This window comes from Lates calcarifer, linkage group LG15, assembly GCF_001640805.2.
Source record: "Lates calcarifer isolate ASB-BC8 linkage group LG15, TLL_Latcal_v3, whole genome shotgun sequence".
Classification (NCBI taxonomy): domain Eukaryota; kingdom Metazoa; phylum Chordata; class Actinopteri; family Centropomidae; genus Lates; species Lates calcarifer.
This window is the reverse complement of record NC_066847.1, coordinates 19,123,634-19,142,912: the sequence shown is the minus strand read 5'-3', so window position 1 is coordinate 19,142,912 and position 19,279 is coordinate 19,123,634. Positions and strand designations below refer to the sequence as shown.

At 41.3% G+C, this 19,279-nt stretch overlaps 1 protein-coding gene across 6 annotated transcripts in view; it reads right to left on the bottom strand.

Annotated features, from left to right (window-relative positions):
- LOC108892918 (ADAMTS-like protein 1) overlaps nt 1-19,279 on the bottom strand; it is a 90,855-nt gene that overhangs the window by 22,139 nt on the left and 49,437 nt on the right. For 5 of the 6 annotated variants that reach the window (XM_018690735.2, XM_051076116.1, XM_018690741.2 and 2 more), the window contains exons 3-5: nt 6,809-6,936; nt 1,299-1,344; nt 672-908 (exon numbers count right to left, since the gene is read on the bottom strand). In XM_018690735.2, coding sequence (XP_018546251.1) covers nt 672-908; nt 1,299-1,344; nt 6,809-6,936 — 411 coding nt within the window. Of the gene's footprint in view, nt 1-671; nt 909-1,298; nt 1,345-6,808; nt 6,937-10,207; nt 10,452-19,279 lie in introns of those variants that run through there. The other variant, XM_018690729.2, reaches the window with a different exon arrangement.

Below are 19,279 nucleotides of genomic sequence, written 5' to 3'. Positions count from 1 at the left end.
ATTTATTTACTTATTAGCTCTCACATTCAAATGAACTGTAGAGGAGTGTTGACAAGAATATATAAATAAATGGAATATACAAATGTAATTATGTTTCATATAGAATTTCCCATTGGCAATTACTGATAAAAATTTGTATTCTGTCTTAAACTGTAAACCCTTAAAAAACATTTTCATAAAAATCTAATTATGTCATTACCTACGAAAAATGGCACAAATTCTAAAAGGATAGTATCCGCTGAAGCCAGATGTCTCAGTACTTGAAAGCTTTTATTCTATCAAAGAGCGTAAATACTCCATGTGATCTGCATATTTGTCCTCAAGTTCTCCAAGACTGCCTTCACTTAAATCGAAGCCTGTGGCTGCTCCCAACACACTGGTATGTGTTCTCTGGAAGATACATTTTTCAGATTTTCTTAATAGCAATTGATCTAAATCACATGTTTTGGTTTCTGAGAAGTCTCTCTTGGAACCCCTAAAGTTGTGCAAATGTCCAAACACTGAAAGAGAGCTAAGAGTGGGTCACCTCTCTATTTTGTCTTCACAATATTGTGGGTATACAATAAGTGCATTTTGGCTTCTTGTGATTTCCCCAATAGATAAATGCAAAGAAAGAAATGTGTACTCCTCTGTGGTGGAAAACAATAAAGGTCTCAGATTCTTTCTCCTACCTGGCAGACTCCACTGATGCACATATCCAAGGACTCGGTGTAGCAACGAGTCCCGTCCAGCACCTTGGGCGCCAGCTCCACCACAAGGCCAGAACCGTTGGCTTTGCACTTGAGAGCGCAGGGGTTGTCTGGGTCATTGTACACAGGCAGCCACTCATGGTACTGACCCTGGTATCGCACGTCTGCGTGAGCCGAACACTGCTGGGCACGGAAATCACCAGTTTCTGGAGGACAGTCCTGAGGGTAACACAGACATGAGTATTTTAGATACTTTTTAAATCTGTGCAAAATATATCACTCGATTGGTAATGTGCACTGCATGTGGAAAGGAGATTGTTAGTGTCACAAATCTTGGTGGTTGACGTTGTGATTGCTGCATGTAATTACCAGATTAAATGAAAACAAAGGGAGCTTGATGTTTCCCCACCGCTACTTCTCACTTTCTCTCAAACAACAGAGTCTTAGATCACAAAATTATACCCCTTAACCATAAACCCTGGTAATATTTTCACAGTTCCACCACACTAAATTCTCAATCACAATTTGCCATATCAGTTTATCTCAAGAGAGAACCACTTGAAAGCTCTATGGACATCCATTACATAAAGATGAGTTTGCCGAACTTACCACATTACTGCATGTGCGATATTTGATATTCTGCCCTTCACAGGTCCTGCAGAAGGAAAAAATGCACATGTGGGTGAACTGGCTTTGGGGTTGAATGATAAAACAAACCACAAAAGCACACCAGTGACCTGGCGGCTGGTATGCCAAATATTAACTCTCATTATCTTTATGAATTGCTGAGCAGTGAATGGAATCCTGTAGTGATGATGTGGGAACCCACAAACATGGGTCTGTGATGTGTTCAGATTTTACTGTCTAATTCACACAGTGTAACTATGCATTAAAACAAAGGCATATATGGTTTTAGAAGCGGGGACAGCAAATTATGATATAAATGGTTATTGTGCTGTGTAACACACATAAAAGAAATGCTGTGTAATTTATTATCATGTTTAGTTTCCATAATAGAAAGCTCATTTATGATCAGCTCCATTCTCTTTAAGGTTGTGAGGCTGTATTTAGGGACAATAATGCTTTCACCTAAAGGCTGACAATAGCATGCTAACCTGCTCACAGTGACAGCACAGTGCTGTTTAGCAGGTATGATATATACCATGGTCACCATCTTAGTTTAGCGCGTTAGTATTCAAACACGTACCCAAAGTCCCTGTGTAAATCATGCCCTTGGTTTGACCATTTGATTTCAAACTAGCATAGCCTGCTAGTTAAAAGAAGGAGAAAAGACAAATCAGAAAAACCTAGAAAACTAAAAAAAAATCAAGATAAACAGGAGAAAAAATTAAAAAGAAAATTGGAGAGAAAACAGGGGTCTATATGAACTGAAAATACACTCATTTGTCTTTGTGATCAGTCTTTAAACAAATCCTTGCTTTACAAACCAGCAGTACCTCACATACAGTAGGAAAGCAGACAGAGTAGAGCCCTCCAGTCTGTGTCTGCTGAACAGATTGGAGCAGTTTGGATCACGACTTTGTGCATGACAGTCTGCAGTGTCTTTGCCCAAATTATGGAGCTAACCACTTATTGAAAATTAGGATTCCTTTGTGCTTTGATGCTGAGTGATGATAAACCATTGATGCTGACTATGATAGGCCAATTATCCAAGACCCCAGTGGAAACTAATCAAAGGATATTCTTTTGAGTTTGGAAACTTAAGAGGAATTCCAGTGTCATCAGCCCTTAGCTAATCTGGAATCATGATTGGAGGCAGCGTAGCAGAGTTTGGACTCACGGATGAACGAGGGCTTAAGGATTTTTACAATATTATTCCAGAGAGCAGAGGGAGTGAATGTGGAGTGTGTGGCATGGCAAGAACATTAGACCCTGTGACAAATTCAGACAGTCCCCTCTGCCAAGCCAAACAGCAGGTCATGGGGCTTGAACCCAAACAAGAGACTTTCAAAGAGCATGAGTTGAAAGACAGGTAGCGAAGATCTGGATCAGTGTGGAAAACCACGCTGGGACGAGCAATATATAATCTAGACGTTATAAAAAAGAGGCAAAGGGAACAAAATGAATTTCCTTTTTCATTTCGTCTTGACTTTGGAAGCTACAAAGTGGAGGCTAAGCAGAAGCAGGGCCGGGACTCGGGATTCATCATGGCGTCATCATAGGTTTGGGAAAAATGACTTGGTTGAAATATCAGAATTCCTGGAGCACATAACACATAACTCACAGACTATGACCCTGCTCTTTTCTGCCAAATATACACAAAAGACACAACTACACAAAGTTTGCTGATCAGTTAACAACACACAAGACTGTACTTTAAGTAAAACTACCATCTAGCATGCCAATAACCTCATCTTCAGACAAGAACTAAAATCTATTGTAACCATGAAAAATTTATAGTAATAACTTCTTACAATGCTGGATATGCAGTAAAAATTGTTTGGCTCATAATGTCCATATATATGTCATCAAGTCTTCTCGCTAGATTGAAAGTAATTGCAAGCATGGCTCCATAGCCTTTGCCATAATATTGATACAATTGAGGCAAGTAGGCACATGAAAATGTGTCTGACTTTGTTATGTCTAAAATACGCTCATGCTGTGAGCTCTGCTATTGATCAGTTTGGGAAAACTGAGAGCATTCAAGCCATCTAAGATGGTGAAGCTAAAAAAGATGAAGCAACATCAGAAAAGGGCGCTATTGTTTCCCCGTCCTTCCTTTGTCTGCTAGTTTTCCAGTCTAACACTTTGGTCCTAGGCAAGATGGCATCTACTATTCATGCTCCCAAGAAGATAATTTTTTTGTCTTAATGACACACTTCAAAACACTTTTAGCTATGCCACTGCATGGCTCTGGGGATGGCAATGCCAGTCATGTGGTTGGTCCCCTTTTGATCCACAATGAATTATCTCAACACCTATTGGATAGATGAATATTGTGTATAGACATTTATTTTCCCTGAAGGATGAAGCCTGCTGATTTTTCCTTTAGCGCCTCCATGAAGTTGGTATTTTTGGATTTTAGAAATGTGTCAACAACAACTGCAAGCGTCTTTACAGAGCCACTAGTGGTAAGGCTTTGGAAATAAAGTCAGTAGGTTGTTTGTCCTCTACTATGAGATGTAATAAGTGTTTTTTGTTGCTACTAGCAAGGACAAACTGCAAGGTAGCTGGCTTCCTTATTTATCTGAATCTTTTCTTTTTATGTGCTCTGCCTTAGTGATCCTGAAAGATGTCATTTCAAAATCTCAATCTAAGATGAGTTTGGATTCTACTCAGTCTGTACACAGAGTTTTTTGTTGGTTCTGGCACAACATGGGCTCAGTGGTGCAGTAGAGAGGGGAGGTGTTTTTAGCACTTCACGGGCCACTCAGAGGGTGGTCCCCTATACTGTAATGTTAGGGACATAATCATGGTGCCAGGCCCAAGGTAATTAGACAATTTATTGCTTTGGAGAAAATTCACTTTTAACTACCATAGCCTCTAAAAATAGACCCTAAACACAGCTGTGGCATGCCTTTGGTTAAGTTCCAAAACACCACAGACATTTAATATGACTGCCTGCAATTTCTGCAAATCAAGTGACCAAGTGAATAGTATAAACCTCCTTATCAGGAATAAGACAAATTATCAAATTTCAGATTGTTTAAATCAAATCTAAATAAAGTTGAGAGTGGTCTCTTTTTATAATGACAAAAAAGACTCAAGTGTTTGCCAACCATGAGCCTCATAAATAATAGAGCTTCGCTTTCTCTTGCCATGACACCCAATCCATATGTCTACAGTCGCTTCAAACCAGCTATGCTGTTGTTAATAATGGAGCTTGCGATCAAATGCAGTGTGTTGTGCGGGTGGGACTAATGAGGGCCAGGCGACCTGTGTTTAGTTTGTACATTGCATTTGCCCGTTTGGGAGGTTTTCCAGCTTTTTTGCAGTAGCAGTGGGTCCTATGAGCATGTGTGTGTGTGTGTGTTTAAAGGTCAGAGAGTTGGAGTGGTATTGGTTTGGAGGGTGTTGCAGGCCCGTTTCCAGCCACTCTTTCCAAAGAGTCACACACACACATACACACACACACAAGGGGCCTTGTGCTGTGCTTTTTAATGACGCTGTTTGATCTGCCACCCGGGGCCAGGCTACTGCTCCCTTATTCCCACGCAATAGTGGGGTGCGGTGGGATGAGGTGGGACGGAGGGTTCTACCATTTGCTCAAGAATCTCATATATGACTGCAACCACCAAAGGACACATGAGTTTGTAAACATGAGCATGTACGTAAACATACACATTCCCGACTTCCCACATGGAGCTCAAACCCCAAACACCTCTTAACACGTCAATTGCTTTTACAGCCAGTAGCAATCTGAGGTTTGCCTGACCAAAAAATTCTGGGCAAGCAAAGAGAAATGGCAGCTGCTGATATCATGAAATGAACTCCTCAAAAAGACATTGACCTCAGTGTTTACAATGCAGTACAGGGCAGGGGGGAGTCTGTCACTTTGAGTTTGAGGTTTTGACAGCCTTATGAGTCTCAGCCTGGTTTTCTAGTACCAGTGCGGATGGATTCATGGTTATGGAGAGTTGCAGTACATCTGATCGTGACCTCAAGTATGATCTGTGCTGTTTTCACAGTGCGTCTTTGGACAGTTGCACTGTTTTATGACCACTGGCTGCTCCTGTCAATGCTGGTGCTCCCTCTGAAGCCCCCATCAGTGGAACAGAGGTGACTTTAGCAGCAAAGTTGACTGGCTACCTTTACTGAGTGAGCGATACTTTCTGGGAACTGTAAAATAGAGGAATGCAGTGAAGTCACCCTGCAGCTATTTCCCAGTCTATAAATGTGACAACATTTCTATGGAAAACATACCCTCCTTCGGTCTCATTTTTTCTTCTCTTGTTCCTCAAATCCATTTCTAATAGGCCACTTTGCCCAGAGCACTTGGCCCAAAGCTTTAAACTTTAAGCCCACTGGGTTAGCTTCAAGTCTAACCAACCGAGTGACTTTGGCACAAGGATGAAAGGACAGAGTGGTCCAGAGTGAAAGTTTCAGTGAAAATTTCAGTTTGTCCCGCAACTTAAGCCAAGATGATGAGCAGTGGGAATCCAACCAATGTAGGGTCATTGCTCACAGAGAACTCTATCACAGAAAAGAGTTATTAAAAGTGACATGTACTTTGGCAATAGACATTGATTGTTATGCTCTGATTTGTGAAGAAACATGTCCGGGCCATTACTGAAAATCAGATCCCTACTGTCACTGATGAATTCAAGATTTGGGCTTATATGGCCGTCTAGACAGTTTTAGGAGGTGGATGGGCAAAGTGATCTCAGCTGACCCCTCAGGGCTATTTAACAGTCACAAAACAGTCAGATGTATTTTGAGCGCTCTCATTACAGCCCATGGGAACGGAGCGATTGATGAGATTTATTCACACTATTAGGGACGCTGTCTGGATTTATTTGGCTGAACAGCTGTGAGCAACAGAAAAAGACCCCCCTGCCCCTTCCTCCTTCCATCTGTTGAATCTTCAAGCCGTGATATGGCACTTTAATGGAAACCAGTCCAACCCCAGCCAGGACTTTGCTCTTTACAAGAGGAGATTACCTTAGATAGTGTTTGAGCACACGTTTACAAATTGCCCATGGGATGTTTCCATTTATCTGAAGGTCAATGAGGCTCTAACTCTAAATTATACACATTGAGTTTACAGTATATCCTCTCCTCCTGCGATGTTAGCATCTCTTAATGACTGAGAGACTGAGCGGCATTCAGAATCCCCTACTCAAAAAACGTGCCTGTATTTTGTGTCTCTGGGTCTCTTTCTCTTTGTTTCTCTTTATTGATTTATGCTACAGACGACTGCTGAAGTTAGGCAGATGTACTGATTACCAGGTTCACCATCTTAACCTAGTGTGTTAGCACGGTACCAAGTAATTAAAGTCATTATTGAAATTCAGCCTCAAGATTAACATTCTTGTCCTGAGCCATTTTATATTTATAGTAGGTTACGCATAAGCCATGAAAATTTGTGTATGGCACATGCAAATGTTACTGCGTGTATGTAATAGGCTTTTAGGTGACACCTAAGTGTAAAGCCTTACTTGGAGCTGAGGCATCGTCGGAGGGAGTACGAGGCTCCTCCTCCACAGGTACGGGAACATTCGCTCCACGAGCCCCAGGCGTCCCACAGCGTGTCTCTGTCCTCTTCTGACCGGGCCGTCCGTGAGCTCTACACACCAGAGGAAGAGACGTGATTGGGGGAAGAAAGGAAGGGCACAGTTTATGTGAACTGTCATGGATGGTATGAGCATCTCCAGTTTCCCTTTTCACTGTTGTCACCTCATTCATTATCCCCCATCCTATTATCAGAGCCCACTTTAGTTTAGATAAAATACACAGTGGACTGACACAAGTGCTATATTTATGCTAGACTGCCTGTCTAAACAGTTGTACAAGGACCCAATCAAGCATGCAACATGTTAAAAGCGAGTTATTTCACTTCCTATCTTTCTCATATGGCTGAGCCTTGAAACTGTTTAATGAGAGCAGACACAAACGCAGCACTGCTGGTAAGAGCCTGGACTAAATTCCAAGAGCTGCTGAAAACAAAACAGGAGTGCATGTGACAGGATAAGACAGACGGTAAGGGGAAGTAATCAGAACCTCTCGACTTTTGCCCCTCGTGCATATTTCAGTTGTCTGAGTCATCCCCTAGATTATGAAATGTTAGTCCTCTCTTAAGCTTCAGGCCTCAATTGTGTTCCTCTCTCTGTTAATTGCATCATGCTGTATTTGGCAGCGGAGGCATGGACATTACTGCTGGGTCCAAAATCAATATTATGAGAAGATGAGTTTTTCAAGCGCAAGGACAATGTGTATCTCAGATGTAGAGTGACAGCCAAAAAACGAAGATCCTCTCCAACCCTCTATCTGACTCTCCTCTCAATGCCTTTGGTATGTTAAGTGCAGATTCAACTGGACTGACTCACCTTGCTCTAAGGAAGATGTTTATTCGTAAGACTGGCACTGTCATGTGATGTGGATCATCTATGGCTGCATGTGAGGTATGTTTATCCCTGTTGGTTATACTCAGCAGCCTCACTCTTCTCAATGCCCTTTTGCAGAGCTAAGTGAATGGAGTTAGAGAGCTATGCTGTCTAAATACAAGGCAAAAAAAGGAGAGTAGATTGCCTTTTCTGTCAATAACAAGGAGAGCTAAGCCTCTTGGAGGAGGTATTCCACTCAAAGGCTGCCAGTGAGGGCTGAGGTGAAGGAAAAACTGGTTCTATACCTGTTGAATGGATGAAAACCTGGAAAATGAAAAAAAAGAAGAAAAAGACCTGGAACTTGGAACTAACACTGGGACAAATCATCCACCTCCTATGCTGCAGGAATGTGACTCAGTGGACTGGAGGTGCAAACACATTCAATAAAATAATCTGCCATTCACTGGAGGTTTTAAAGCGATGAATAGGAAAATTATCATTTTCCACAATAACCTGAACACTTAGGCCGTCTTCCTGGTGCTGGTGAAGCATGAAAGAATATTTTAAGAGAAGTGAAGTTTTTGTGAGCTTTATACAGCCTCCCACCATGAGATCTGTGCACCATGAGGCGACCGCTTGTGCTTGCACATCCAGCAGAGTTTTTGACAGTGAAAAAAATCCCAAATCCTGCAGATTAGGAGTGAAATGTGAGGCACAACAAGCCCTGCTTACTCTGAACACAATGAATAGGGGAGGGACTATGAGAATTTTGTGTGCAACACCTGCTCTAAAAAGATTTATGCTCACTGAGCTGAAGGTCGAGCTTTGCGTGTTAGATACACAGCCTTTAGAGGGAAAACTCATGATATGCCAAAGTTATTTTGACCTCTTTGACCCCATTTTTCCCCAACAGCATGGCATCATGCTTCGTCTACAAAGATGAATAGATCTTGTAGAGGAAAGCAGATACGAGGTTATAATACTGCTCTGATTATTTTCTTTGGGTCACGGTAGCAAAAACACCCACGCTGTACGCTGCAGAGAGGGGTGGTGGGTTCACATTATTAAAAGTGCGTGGGGACTGATATAAATGGCTGTCAGTGCTGATGACGCCTGAGGAACAGCAGAGGGGAACGGCAAGACCTAAACACGCAGCCAACAGAGCATACAGCCAAACATATCGGCACCGGCGTGACTTTCTGCACGGGCCAACTATTTCAATGTTTGGATCCACGGTAAATAAACACAGGCTGTGCTCTGGGCAGCCGGTTAGCACACCACCTTAATTCTCCTTTGAAAAGCAATCAGTGAATTTTGCACTCAATTACAGCTGGGAGCTGTGTGTTGCAAAGCCAAGAGAGCCAGAGGCATAACAAGGCTGGTGAGGAAAGAGGAGGGGAAGTAGATGAAGGGACGGAGGGATGGAGATGAGGAGGTTGTTTGGCCGACTGTGCTGCTATTGTTCTCAATGAAGGCGGAGGAACACAAGGTTCCGCTAAGTCAGAGGGCCGTCCTGCTGGGATTTGGATCCAATAATCAAAAGGCTCAGATATCCACTTGGAGGCTCCCTAACCCTCCATCACTACACGTCCCACCTCTCCTGCTCTGATCCCTCCAGGGTTTTATTTGCACTAGATGGCTCCATGGAGGGAGAAGGCACCCTTTCATATCAAGATTCCCCCCATAAACAACTCACAATGCCACCTCAAATTCCTTAACAGTACCATTTACATAACAAAGCATGTATATTTAGTCCTATATGTTCTCTTCTACCCTCTTCTCTGTTACCCTGAGAGAAAAAGAGCCAACCCATAACCACAGAGGCACCCTGGCTGTCACCCATCCCATGTTTTCATGGGATCAAGTGGAAGAGAGGAAATGAGCGTATGATAAAAGACCACTGATCTCCACATTATATGTTATTCTGATGGACAGATTCTATTTAAGTCACCTGTCAGCAGCTGAGACTAAGGACATTTTCCTTGAAGATGGAAAACTCCTTGACGGGGAAAAAGAAACCCGACTCTGGTGCCTTCTTTAGCAGACTGTGTCAATACACACACGATGGCCTTTTCAGTCGGCAAAAGACATATGATATTTGCACATCTGCTGAATCTCTTGTCGTCTGCTCCGTGCCGCACGGCACCGCGCTGACCATCAAACCACGAGGGAGTCACTGCAGCGTAACAGGGAGCCCTCACCTCCGACAAAACAGCCTGCTTGACCTGCACATGCATGACAAATCTACTTTTGTGACTTGGATGAAAAACACAGAGGAAGAATGGGGACTTTTCACTAACTGCCCTGTTACAGTTGATGCTGCTCGCAAAGTCACATAATCATAAAATACATACTGTGCATGCACACACACTTATGCACAGTAAAGAAATTTATTAGAACAAATGCTTTCTGAATGCATTACTTGGTGTGACAAGTATTTTAAGGGGATTAATGATGAAATAAAAGATAAAAGGCTGAACAGGAAGAAATGAAAAAAAGGAAACATTACTGTACCAGGATGAGAAGAGCTGTCACCAGTAGCTGGCAAGATGAAAAATCTTGCTCCATGCCTTTTCAAAGTATATGAGCTGATTACTCCAGTTCTGCTTCTGTGTTTGTGTGTGTGTGTGTGTGTGTGTGTATGCGTGTGTGTGTGTGTATGAGCCTGATGTGTGATGCTCTCTTCTCTCCTCTCTGGGTCACTCTGTGTGTCCTGTCTGCCTGCCGTCCTCCTCTCTGACTTGCTCCCGTTCTTCCACAGGAGTAACTTGGGGAAGGTTGAGGGAGGGAGGAGGGCTGGGAGAGAGAGTGAGTGTGTGAGTGTGTGTGTGTGTGTGTGTGTGTGTGTGTGTGTTTTAGTGCGTGCGATGTGTGAAGGCAGAGGGGAGTAATCAGGGGGGTATCCGAGCCCCTGCGAGTCCTCAGGTCTGGCACACTAGCCAATCAATAAATGGGCCTCAGTCAAGCATGCTAGTTCAAACAAGGAGTTGGGCCAGCTGCAACTTCACAACTTCACACATTTGTGCGTGTGTGTGTGTGTGTGTCAGACAGTCATAGAGTGAGAATAATGGCAGACAGACAACTGTAAACCAATTTTCTTCCCCCTTTGATTCTTTCCATTTTTTTCTCCTAATATCTCAAATTTCTGTCTCTCATATTCCTATTTTTTCCATCCTGCTTGCCATTCTCCCGTTCTCTATCATTCATGCCACTGTTTCTCATTTCTTTTCAGCTCTGGACGGTTTTTCTTCTTCTTTTGCCAGCACTCTTGTTTTGGAAATGTCAAAAAATCTCAGTCATACTGTGGTATCTGTAGAAAAAAAAACACTCAAATTTCCAGGCATGCAGAGAAGTGCTGACTCCAAACATACAGCTAAATAAAACTAGGACATATTTGGGAGCACATGACTTCATGTCCGGTTCTTGACTGTGTTTTGCTTTACAAGGAGTTACATGTGAGAGCCCCATGTAAAATCAGATGACATAGTCTGGTCACTGAAGGTATCAGAATAGACTTTTCAGTCATGGCGACTTTTTTCTATTCCTTTATGGCCTAAAGGTCTACTTCAATAGAGCCTTTCATAACATCTGGCAGTTTAAGCCAGTGAGCATTTGCACTGTGGAGGTGGGGAACAAGCCAGGTGTCCCCTGGAGGGACAATTCCTCTAGTTATAGAGAAAAACAACTGGTAAGATGGACAGCTCTTGGCACATGGGAATATACTATAAACTGAGTAGCTTTTCAGTTTTAATTTTTGCAGTGGCAAGACACAAAAACAAAAGCTGAAACAGAAAGTTAAAAAAAAAGAAATAGAGCAGTCCAAGTTAGTGCCAACCCACTGGTGCCCCTTGATGTGACTTACAAGGTAGCAAGCTATCACTCAGGCATTCAACCCTGACGTTCCAAAGACAATAAAAACTCTGTGCCCTTCAAATCAAGACTTCAAATCCACCTCCCAATCAAACACCAAATCAAAAACCACATAATTGCTATCAATTAAGGTTGAGAGGAATGTGCTGCACTCCAGAGCAAATAGTCAGCAACCTTAATCACAACATCAGAGCGGATGTCTCGACACTTAACCAGTACACACACACTTTTTATACTGCACAGCAAAGCCATCGTGGAGACTTAACTCACTGCTGACAGTCTGGGTCTTGGCTTGTTTGATTTGGTAGTGGGGAATGTCCATACCTTTGGCGAATTGGGGAATTATATAAAACACACACACACGCTCAACTATCCACTTAACACTGGTGTATTTTGCGGTGCCAGTGCGCGGGGGGGGGACGAGGACGTGCACATTTTCACAGGCCGACACAGAAATTATACCCCCACGCACCCTTAATCCATAACCTTCTGATATTTGCTTTCAGAAGAAATCCTTCTCATATTCGCAAATGTATGACTACAGAAAATAAACTGTGGCATCGATGGTGTGCCCAGAGTTTAAAACTAAACACCGGAGGAGGAAATTAATGTGTTTGACTGACACTCACTCGGAGCCGGTTCCCTACCACAACATTGCTGGAGGTGTCTCCTCACAGTTTAAACAATAATCCATGAAGACGACGAGGTGAGAAAAAATGATATAGTGCATTGTTATTTCACACAAGGGCAGGCTTGGGTGTTGGATTGCATGAGGGAAGCATGGAAGTGGTCAGGAGGATTAGGGGAACTGATTGTCCATAGACAAAGGATAACGTTGCTCTATCACAACTTGGATCTCATTGCTGTACTTTTTGCCATCATTCCTATCAGTTATGATAACAGTGTACACCCCAAAGTAATCACTGACATCTGAGAACAAGGTGAAATCACTGAGGTCAGATGGTGCAAGAAGCAAGCAATCTGTTAATAAGATGGATTATAAACAAGCCAATGGTTTAGCTAGATAAGCTGAACCACTTTATGTGTGTCTAAATCTGTGTAAGAAAACAGCCATAGTGGTACAGCTTTGAACCAGGTAGGTGATCTCTAAATTGTGGTTAACATTTGGGTAATACTTTTACAGTTCACCTACGTTTTCACTTCCTAATAAGTCAGGCTAACTTGGGGTTTTGTTTGGGTTTAAATTTTATACAATCATCTGACTGCTTATGTGTCTTGCCTTACAAACCTATTTTTTAGGTGTTGTGAGATTTTCCAGTCTGGACCAAAGTTGTGTACTGACCTGTCAATCAGCACTACTATAAAATAAAAAGACATGTTAGCCTTCAACTAAAGTCAACAATGAAGAAAGTTGTACCAAAGCTCTAAATTACCACAGTCACATCGCCAGTTTCATTTTTCCCAAATAAAATACTTTAATGAATAACTGGCAATTTGACTGTGGTATTTTTTTCTTACATTATACTTACTGCGCTTAACTATATGTTGAAATACAAATCATTGCATGTCATTTCAACAAAATGAGTTGCTAACCCTTACGAGGAGAGACCAATGCAAGCTTAATTTGCCTGATGTTTTCACTTGACATAAATGATGGAAAACCAACCAGTCAATATCCTTGTAAGGATATTGCAAAACATAGCAACATTGTTTCTATCATCACTCACTGTAGGGTAAAATGACACCAGAGAAGTCTTCCCATGCAAAATAACACAGAAATGTAAACCGAAAATGTTTTTGGGGTCTTGTAAAGGGACACTAAGTAGGCTTTCCAAGCAGCAGAAGTTTAACTGATCCTTTCCTCTGCTCCTCTGTGGCAGAATAAAGGGTGAAGTTAAGAGATTGCAATATTATGGGGTGATGACCTGAGTTAACAGGCCCAGAGTTCTCAGAAAGAAAGACAAGTGAAGCTAAGGTTACCAAGGAATGACATTAAGTTACAGTTAAGTCCAAACCCTCAGCTCCCATGAGAAGACTTATATGATTCAGGCGGGATAAATGGTAGCCTCCCACTGCCTCCGCAAACGACGCATGTGCTCCAGGCATGATTTACACCAAAGCCATTGTTTAAAAAGCTTTCTGGGCCACAATATAAAATGTTTTACCAGGACAGAGATTTTACGACCTGCAGCTGAAAATCAACCACACTTCCCCATCCCCCTGAAAACCAGAGGATTAAAATAAAGATGTAATTCCCTGACAATCAGCTAAAACCAATTTAAGCCAGATGGGAGGTGAACTGTAAAATGGCAAGTCAATCTTGGCGCTATTGCAGCTAAAACATGTGCCTTAAAATACTCCCTAAATATTTTCTTTGTTGTCTTTGATCATCAGCATTAATTTTTCTTCCTTTTATCTTTCATCTCTTATATCCCAGGAGTCAAACCTTGCTTTTTATTTAATACTTCATTATAATTATTCACTATTATTCAATACTTAATATAGAGGAGAGGTCAACTGGATTGTTGAGTCTTGCAAGTGATACCAATATTTGGTTTCAGTATTTAGTGGTAATCTGAAGATGACAGATTTACAGAGCCATAAACACACCTACTGAGGATACTGTATCATGGTTGAGGTGAAAGGAAGAACAGTGCTGCATTCAAGGCCATTTTAGGGATAAATGATGTGCTCAAGGGAAAGGCAAACGCCAACTTGGCCTCCAAAAGACCCATCTCTGTTGGCATAGAGTCCAGCAGACCTTCTGACTGTAACTCCCCACAGCTCTGCAAAGGAAGACATTTGTTCTGTCTGGATATCGGTCCCAGAGCTTTTTACAGCATGAATAAAAACAAAATGATTTGTTTCTCAGAATAGCAAGCGCATAATAAGGACTTGTCAGCTTGCATAGCCCCGGAGCATCCAGCAAAGATGTGTTGGATCACTTCTTGATGGAAGTTTCAATATTTAAAATGGTGAATAAATTTTACATCTGCTACACAGGCACAAAATATACAAATTAATCTGAAAACAGATATTATGAGTTGTGATAAGGAGGACGTTTGTATAATCTAAGGCTATTTGCTCACTTTAACAAGACTAAGAGCCTGCAGCAATGCTAGCAGATCTATAAGGCTGTACTTATAGTGGCCCTTTAAGGTGAATGGTAACATCACCACACTAATATGTTAAGTAAATGCTGATGTTTAGGAAATATAGTAACACAAATACAAAGTACAACTGAGGCTGATGGGAATATAATGTAATTACCAAGATGCTGGACAAACTGAAATCACCAAAGTTATTACATCTTAACATCTGAGCCTCAGGGTGGTGCCACAGGAAAGGAAAGGGGATCGCCAACAGCAGTGGGCTTCTTATGGAGACCATGACTTTTGCACAAACCCATTCAGGATTTTCAAGAATATTTTCGTCTGGACAAAACCAGGTCACCTCAAGACAGACTGACATTGACATCCCTAAAGCCATGCTGCTAGTGTGGCTAAAAATCAGCCAAGGAATATAGAAATTATTTCTCAATAAGGAGGAAGTATAATATGAGCAAAGACACATTTTTTAACTTTAAAAAGTAACCAAAACTATAATGAAGAATATTTTATAATGATTTACTGTACTCTTTATGGTGACATTCTGAATAAGCCAGTAACCACAATCTGATCCCACCTGAGAAAGCCTCTAAAGCTCCACATGCAGCCCACAGCGCAGAGGAGGAATGGGGCACGTAATTAAGAATCAGCGGTGACATTTACTGCTTCCTGAAACTGCGTTCATACGTTCTCAGCGCAGAGCTTTTCCCATTAGCACATTCAGGAGAGCTCATATGTTTTAGCAGCTTTCTGGTGAACGCACAGGCTAACTCCATCAGGGTCCCACTACGCCAACGCTCTCCCTTCTTAACCCAACCACAGCCACTGTGGCATTTTAAAGAGGGTATGACAGGAGGGGATGGGCATAAATTAGCCGTGTAAAGCCACTAGAGTCGGCTAAACTGGCCCGCCAAGGTGGGCTGGAAGGAAATGGGGAGCGTGGGACCCACATCCAGATCTGGGCAGACGCTAAGGACCTCAGCTTATTTATGGACTCCTAGCCAGCATCAAGCTTGACTGATCCCCTGTGCTTCAAAATGGATACCATATTGCCATATCATCTGGATATCATAGCTTTCTAGAACAGCTTACATACATTTTCTGAAACTGTACTTCATTTTAAGAAATCAATAGTACTACCTGACTTAAACTGGTTATAACCAATATTATCTGTATTATCAGTGGAGCACATTAATAATAACAACCAAATAGTTCCCTTAGGAGCTGGTGAGGACCAAAACAGGACTAAAAAGGACTGGCCAAAAACATGACTCCAAATGAATGCTAATATTGCCCTGTGTCTGCTGAATGTGTAAGCAACAACATGTTCTCCATGTGATAATATGTCAAATGTCGAGTTTTCAGCTTGTTCTGCTGCCCTCAAGTGGCCTAAAAATCAATTAATGCCGCTGTTACCCAGCAAACTCTGGATATCTAGAGATTTAAATCTGATAAATAAAATATTCATATATTTTCTACATTTGAATTATTCATACCCATAAAGCCAAACAAACTACTATATGATTAAGTCATGGTTTTCAATTATTCAAGGACCCAGGGGTTTACTTGCTTTGCACAGTCTACCTTTTGCAATGATGCTTTTGCCCTATAGGTCTGTGATTAAATTTTTATCAACTTCTACTGCGTGTCGAATCGCAAGAGCAAAGACATTTCAAACCAATTCCAGTGAGTTAAGTAACTACAAACATATGTTATGTCTGTGAGACGTTACTTAACCTCTCATTTGGCCTGGTTTATGCTGTCTAAATAATTAAAAAGAACAGTGTATGTATTATTTATTGGTGCTGTGTTAAATTAGCTGAATTAACAATAAAACAACATAAAAAGCTACTTCTACTACTAACACTAGTTATTTTCCATAGCTGATGTTGCTGTATGTTGTGGTGGCAGCAACTGTACATCCTCTCCCTCTCAGTCCTGTGAAACTGAACAGAAGGCATCACTGCTCCATCTGGGGCTGTTCACATTCGACACGCATCCTGGCCTTGTCATCCCTTTTCCCCCTTAAACTCCTTCCTGTCTGAGTGGCTAATTTGTTTTGGTTTCCTCATGCATTTCAAAATAAATTACGCTAAAGTTACATGCATACTGGTGAACTGCTTTGGGGGAAGAGGGGCATGTTTTCTTGTTGTTGAAAAGATGAATAGAGAACTCCCTGGGAAAGGAGCTTCTATCTGGTGGCATAAAGCTACACATCATTTACAGTAGCAGTTATAATATGGTAGCTGCAGTCAATAAACATGAGTGTCAGTGATTAACAGCTTGCTCTGTTTTATATGTTACTAAAAAGCAGAGGGTGCTTGTTTTAGAGTGCTTCATTTATCGCTGTTGCTCTTTCCAGATCAAATAACCATGTTCAGGGAACAACGAGAGACATTAATATTCACTTTTTACAGAATTAACTTTTCCATTCGAGGAGTTTGACAGGGACTAAAACTTGTCATAGCTAAAAGCTCATTATTTGGCAGCTCTTTTGAGAATGACTGAATAGTTCAGTCGCTGTGACAGCAATCAAAGGCTGGATTACAACCAAGTCTGTCCTCTTAACTGCGCTTAACGGCTTAAAACAGCACTCACTGGATGTTTTTCTTCATTAAAAAGTTTGATAACTCAATCCTCCGCTTTAAAGTAGGACCAAATTTAATTCACTCCAGGGTACTTAGGACCAGTTTCTGTAACTCTTGATGAATACAAACCTTGGACGGCTTGTTCAGGAGGCTTTCTGGGAAATGTTGAGTTATGATGAAAAAATATTGCAGCCATTTGCAGCAGCCATTTGCAGTAATCAACACTGTGAAACAAAAAGGTTTTTGGCTGCAAAAGCCTCCATCAGGATTGCAGAACTGTAAATATGACAGCTACAATCATGTCAGGATCCACAGCAGCTTATAAAACACCAGTTAGTAGAAGGAATGAAAGGTCATTAGTGCCAAAAATTAAATGGAAAACTACAGTAAATAATGAGAAACATGGAAAATGTAATCATTCAAAGCTAATAGTTAATTTGAGTGAAGAGACACAGAGTCAATATCCTGTCTGATTACTGCATTCATGACATGAAAGTTAAGAGAAAGAGTTCAAAGCTGTAAAGCAGATCTTCTTGAACTGCAGACATGAAACAGGCTCTCTTGTTAACCTCGTTCATAATTGCAAAACGAGACAACAGTTCACCAGCAATTCTTTGAGCACAGACACCACGCACCAACGCAGAATAAAAAAGGCACCTGGTTTGCCTCAGCGGCTTATTATGCATGATGTGTGAGTGTTCAGGATTTACACTCCAAGCGAGCTGAAGCTTTTCAAGCCACAAAAAGACGTGTCTGATCCCCTGTATACGCTACACACAGCTAAGGTTTCAGTTTTTAACCCCAAAATTGAGTCACATCAGTAACATGTGTTTTTCATTGCTGAAAATGTATTGTGTGTTGTCTTTGGCTCTGCGACGATCAGAGAAAGTGATAGTAATATGATAAAGGTGGTCAAAGGAGGCTTTAACCCTTGGAGCGTCCTCTGACATCTGACATTTTTCACTTGGTTAAATAATGATGCAATAACAATGGGAGCAAAAGGGCGTGTGTACTTCGATTCCTTGTTATGACCTGTATCTGACCCACAAATATGGAAATGATTAAAGAAAAAGTGGATGACACCTCCAGCACATTGTTCCAATTCCCTCTGAGAAACACAGAAATTCACTGAAATCTTTTATACACGTGCAATTAGATTTTCAGCAAAATACTTCTCAAGCAATTACTCATTTTCTGTTGAAGGCTAGTCTCAAGATGAAACATTTTGGCTTTTGTTGTTGTTCAAATATGAACTAGCCAGTTTAAAATCTGAGAAAAATGCCCTGGACTTCAGTCTTTTCTACCTGTTAAATGATGCAGACTTTTCTGATCAGTGCCTGTATGATGCGGGTTTCAAACAGAAAGGAAGTAGTCAAGAATAATTCCCATTATGACAAAGTACCGCAAGCTTCAAATGTTCAAGAGTAAAGCTGCTTAGCATTAAAAGCTGTTTACTCACCAAGAGCTTCACCCATCATTGCATGTACAAGACAAGAGGTTAGAATACACCCTTTGGGCAGCACTACTTCTTCATCCTCTTGTACTGAGAGTACTGTGCAGCGAAGTGGTTAGTATACTAACATCAGTAAAAGAAAAGGGATAGAAATTGAGGAAAAACAAGAGTTAATGGCCTTGCTTTCTACCATTGGAGTCAGCTCTTGGCGAGTAAAGGAATGCAGTTTGAAGCTGAACATTTTTTCTAGACTTGTCAGTAAACAGTTGTTAATGCTAACACTGGCTATATAATGATAGCAAAAACCTACCTATAGCACCTAGGCATGGCCTCAAATAAGGGCCGATATGATTTTGAACTTTAGAAATGATCTTTGGAAATAATTTCAAGCCTGTGTAAAAAAGTGGCATTGTCTAAATAAAATCACTACACAATTTTTAACAAAGCACAACAACTCTGAGGAAAAAGAATTGCTTTTGTGAATATGTGAGTACAGATTCTGGGCAGAAAAAGTTCCCACACTATGAGAGACACACATTTCAAATACAGCCCTGATATTGACTGTAAAAGCAGGGCCAAAAAGATCCATGTATCAAAAAGATACATG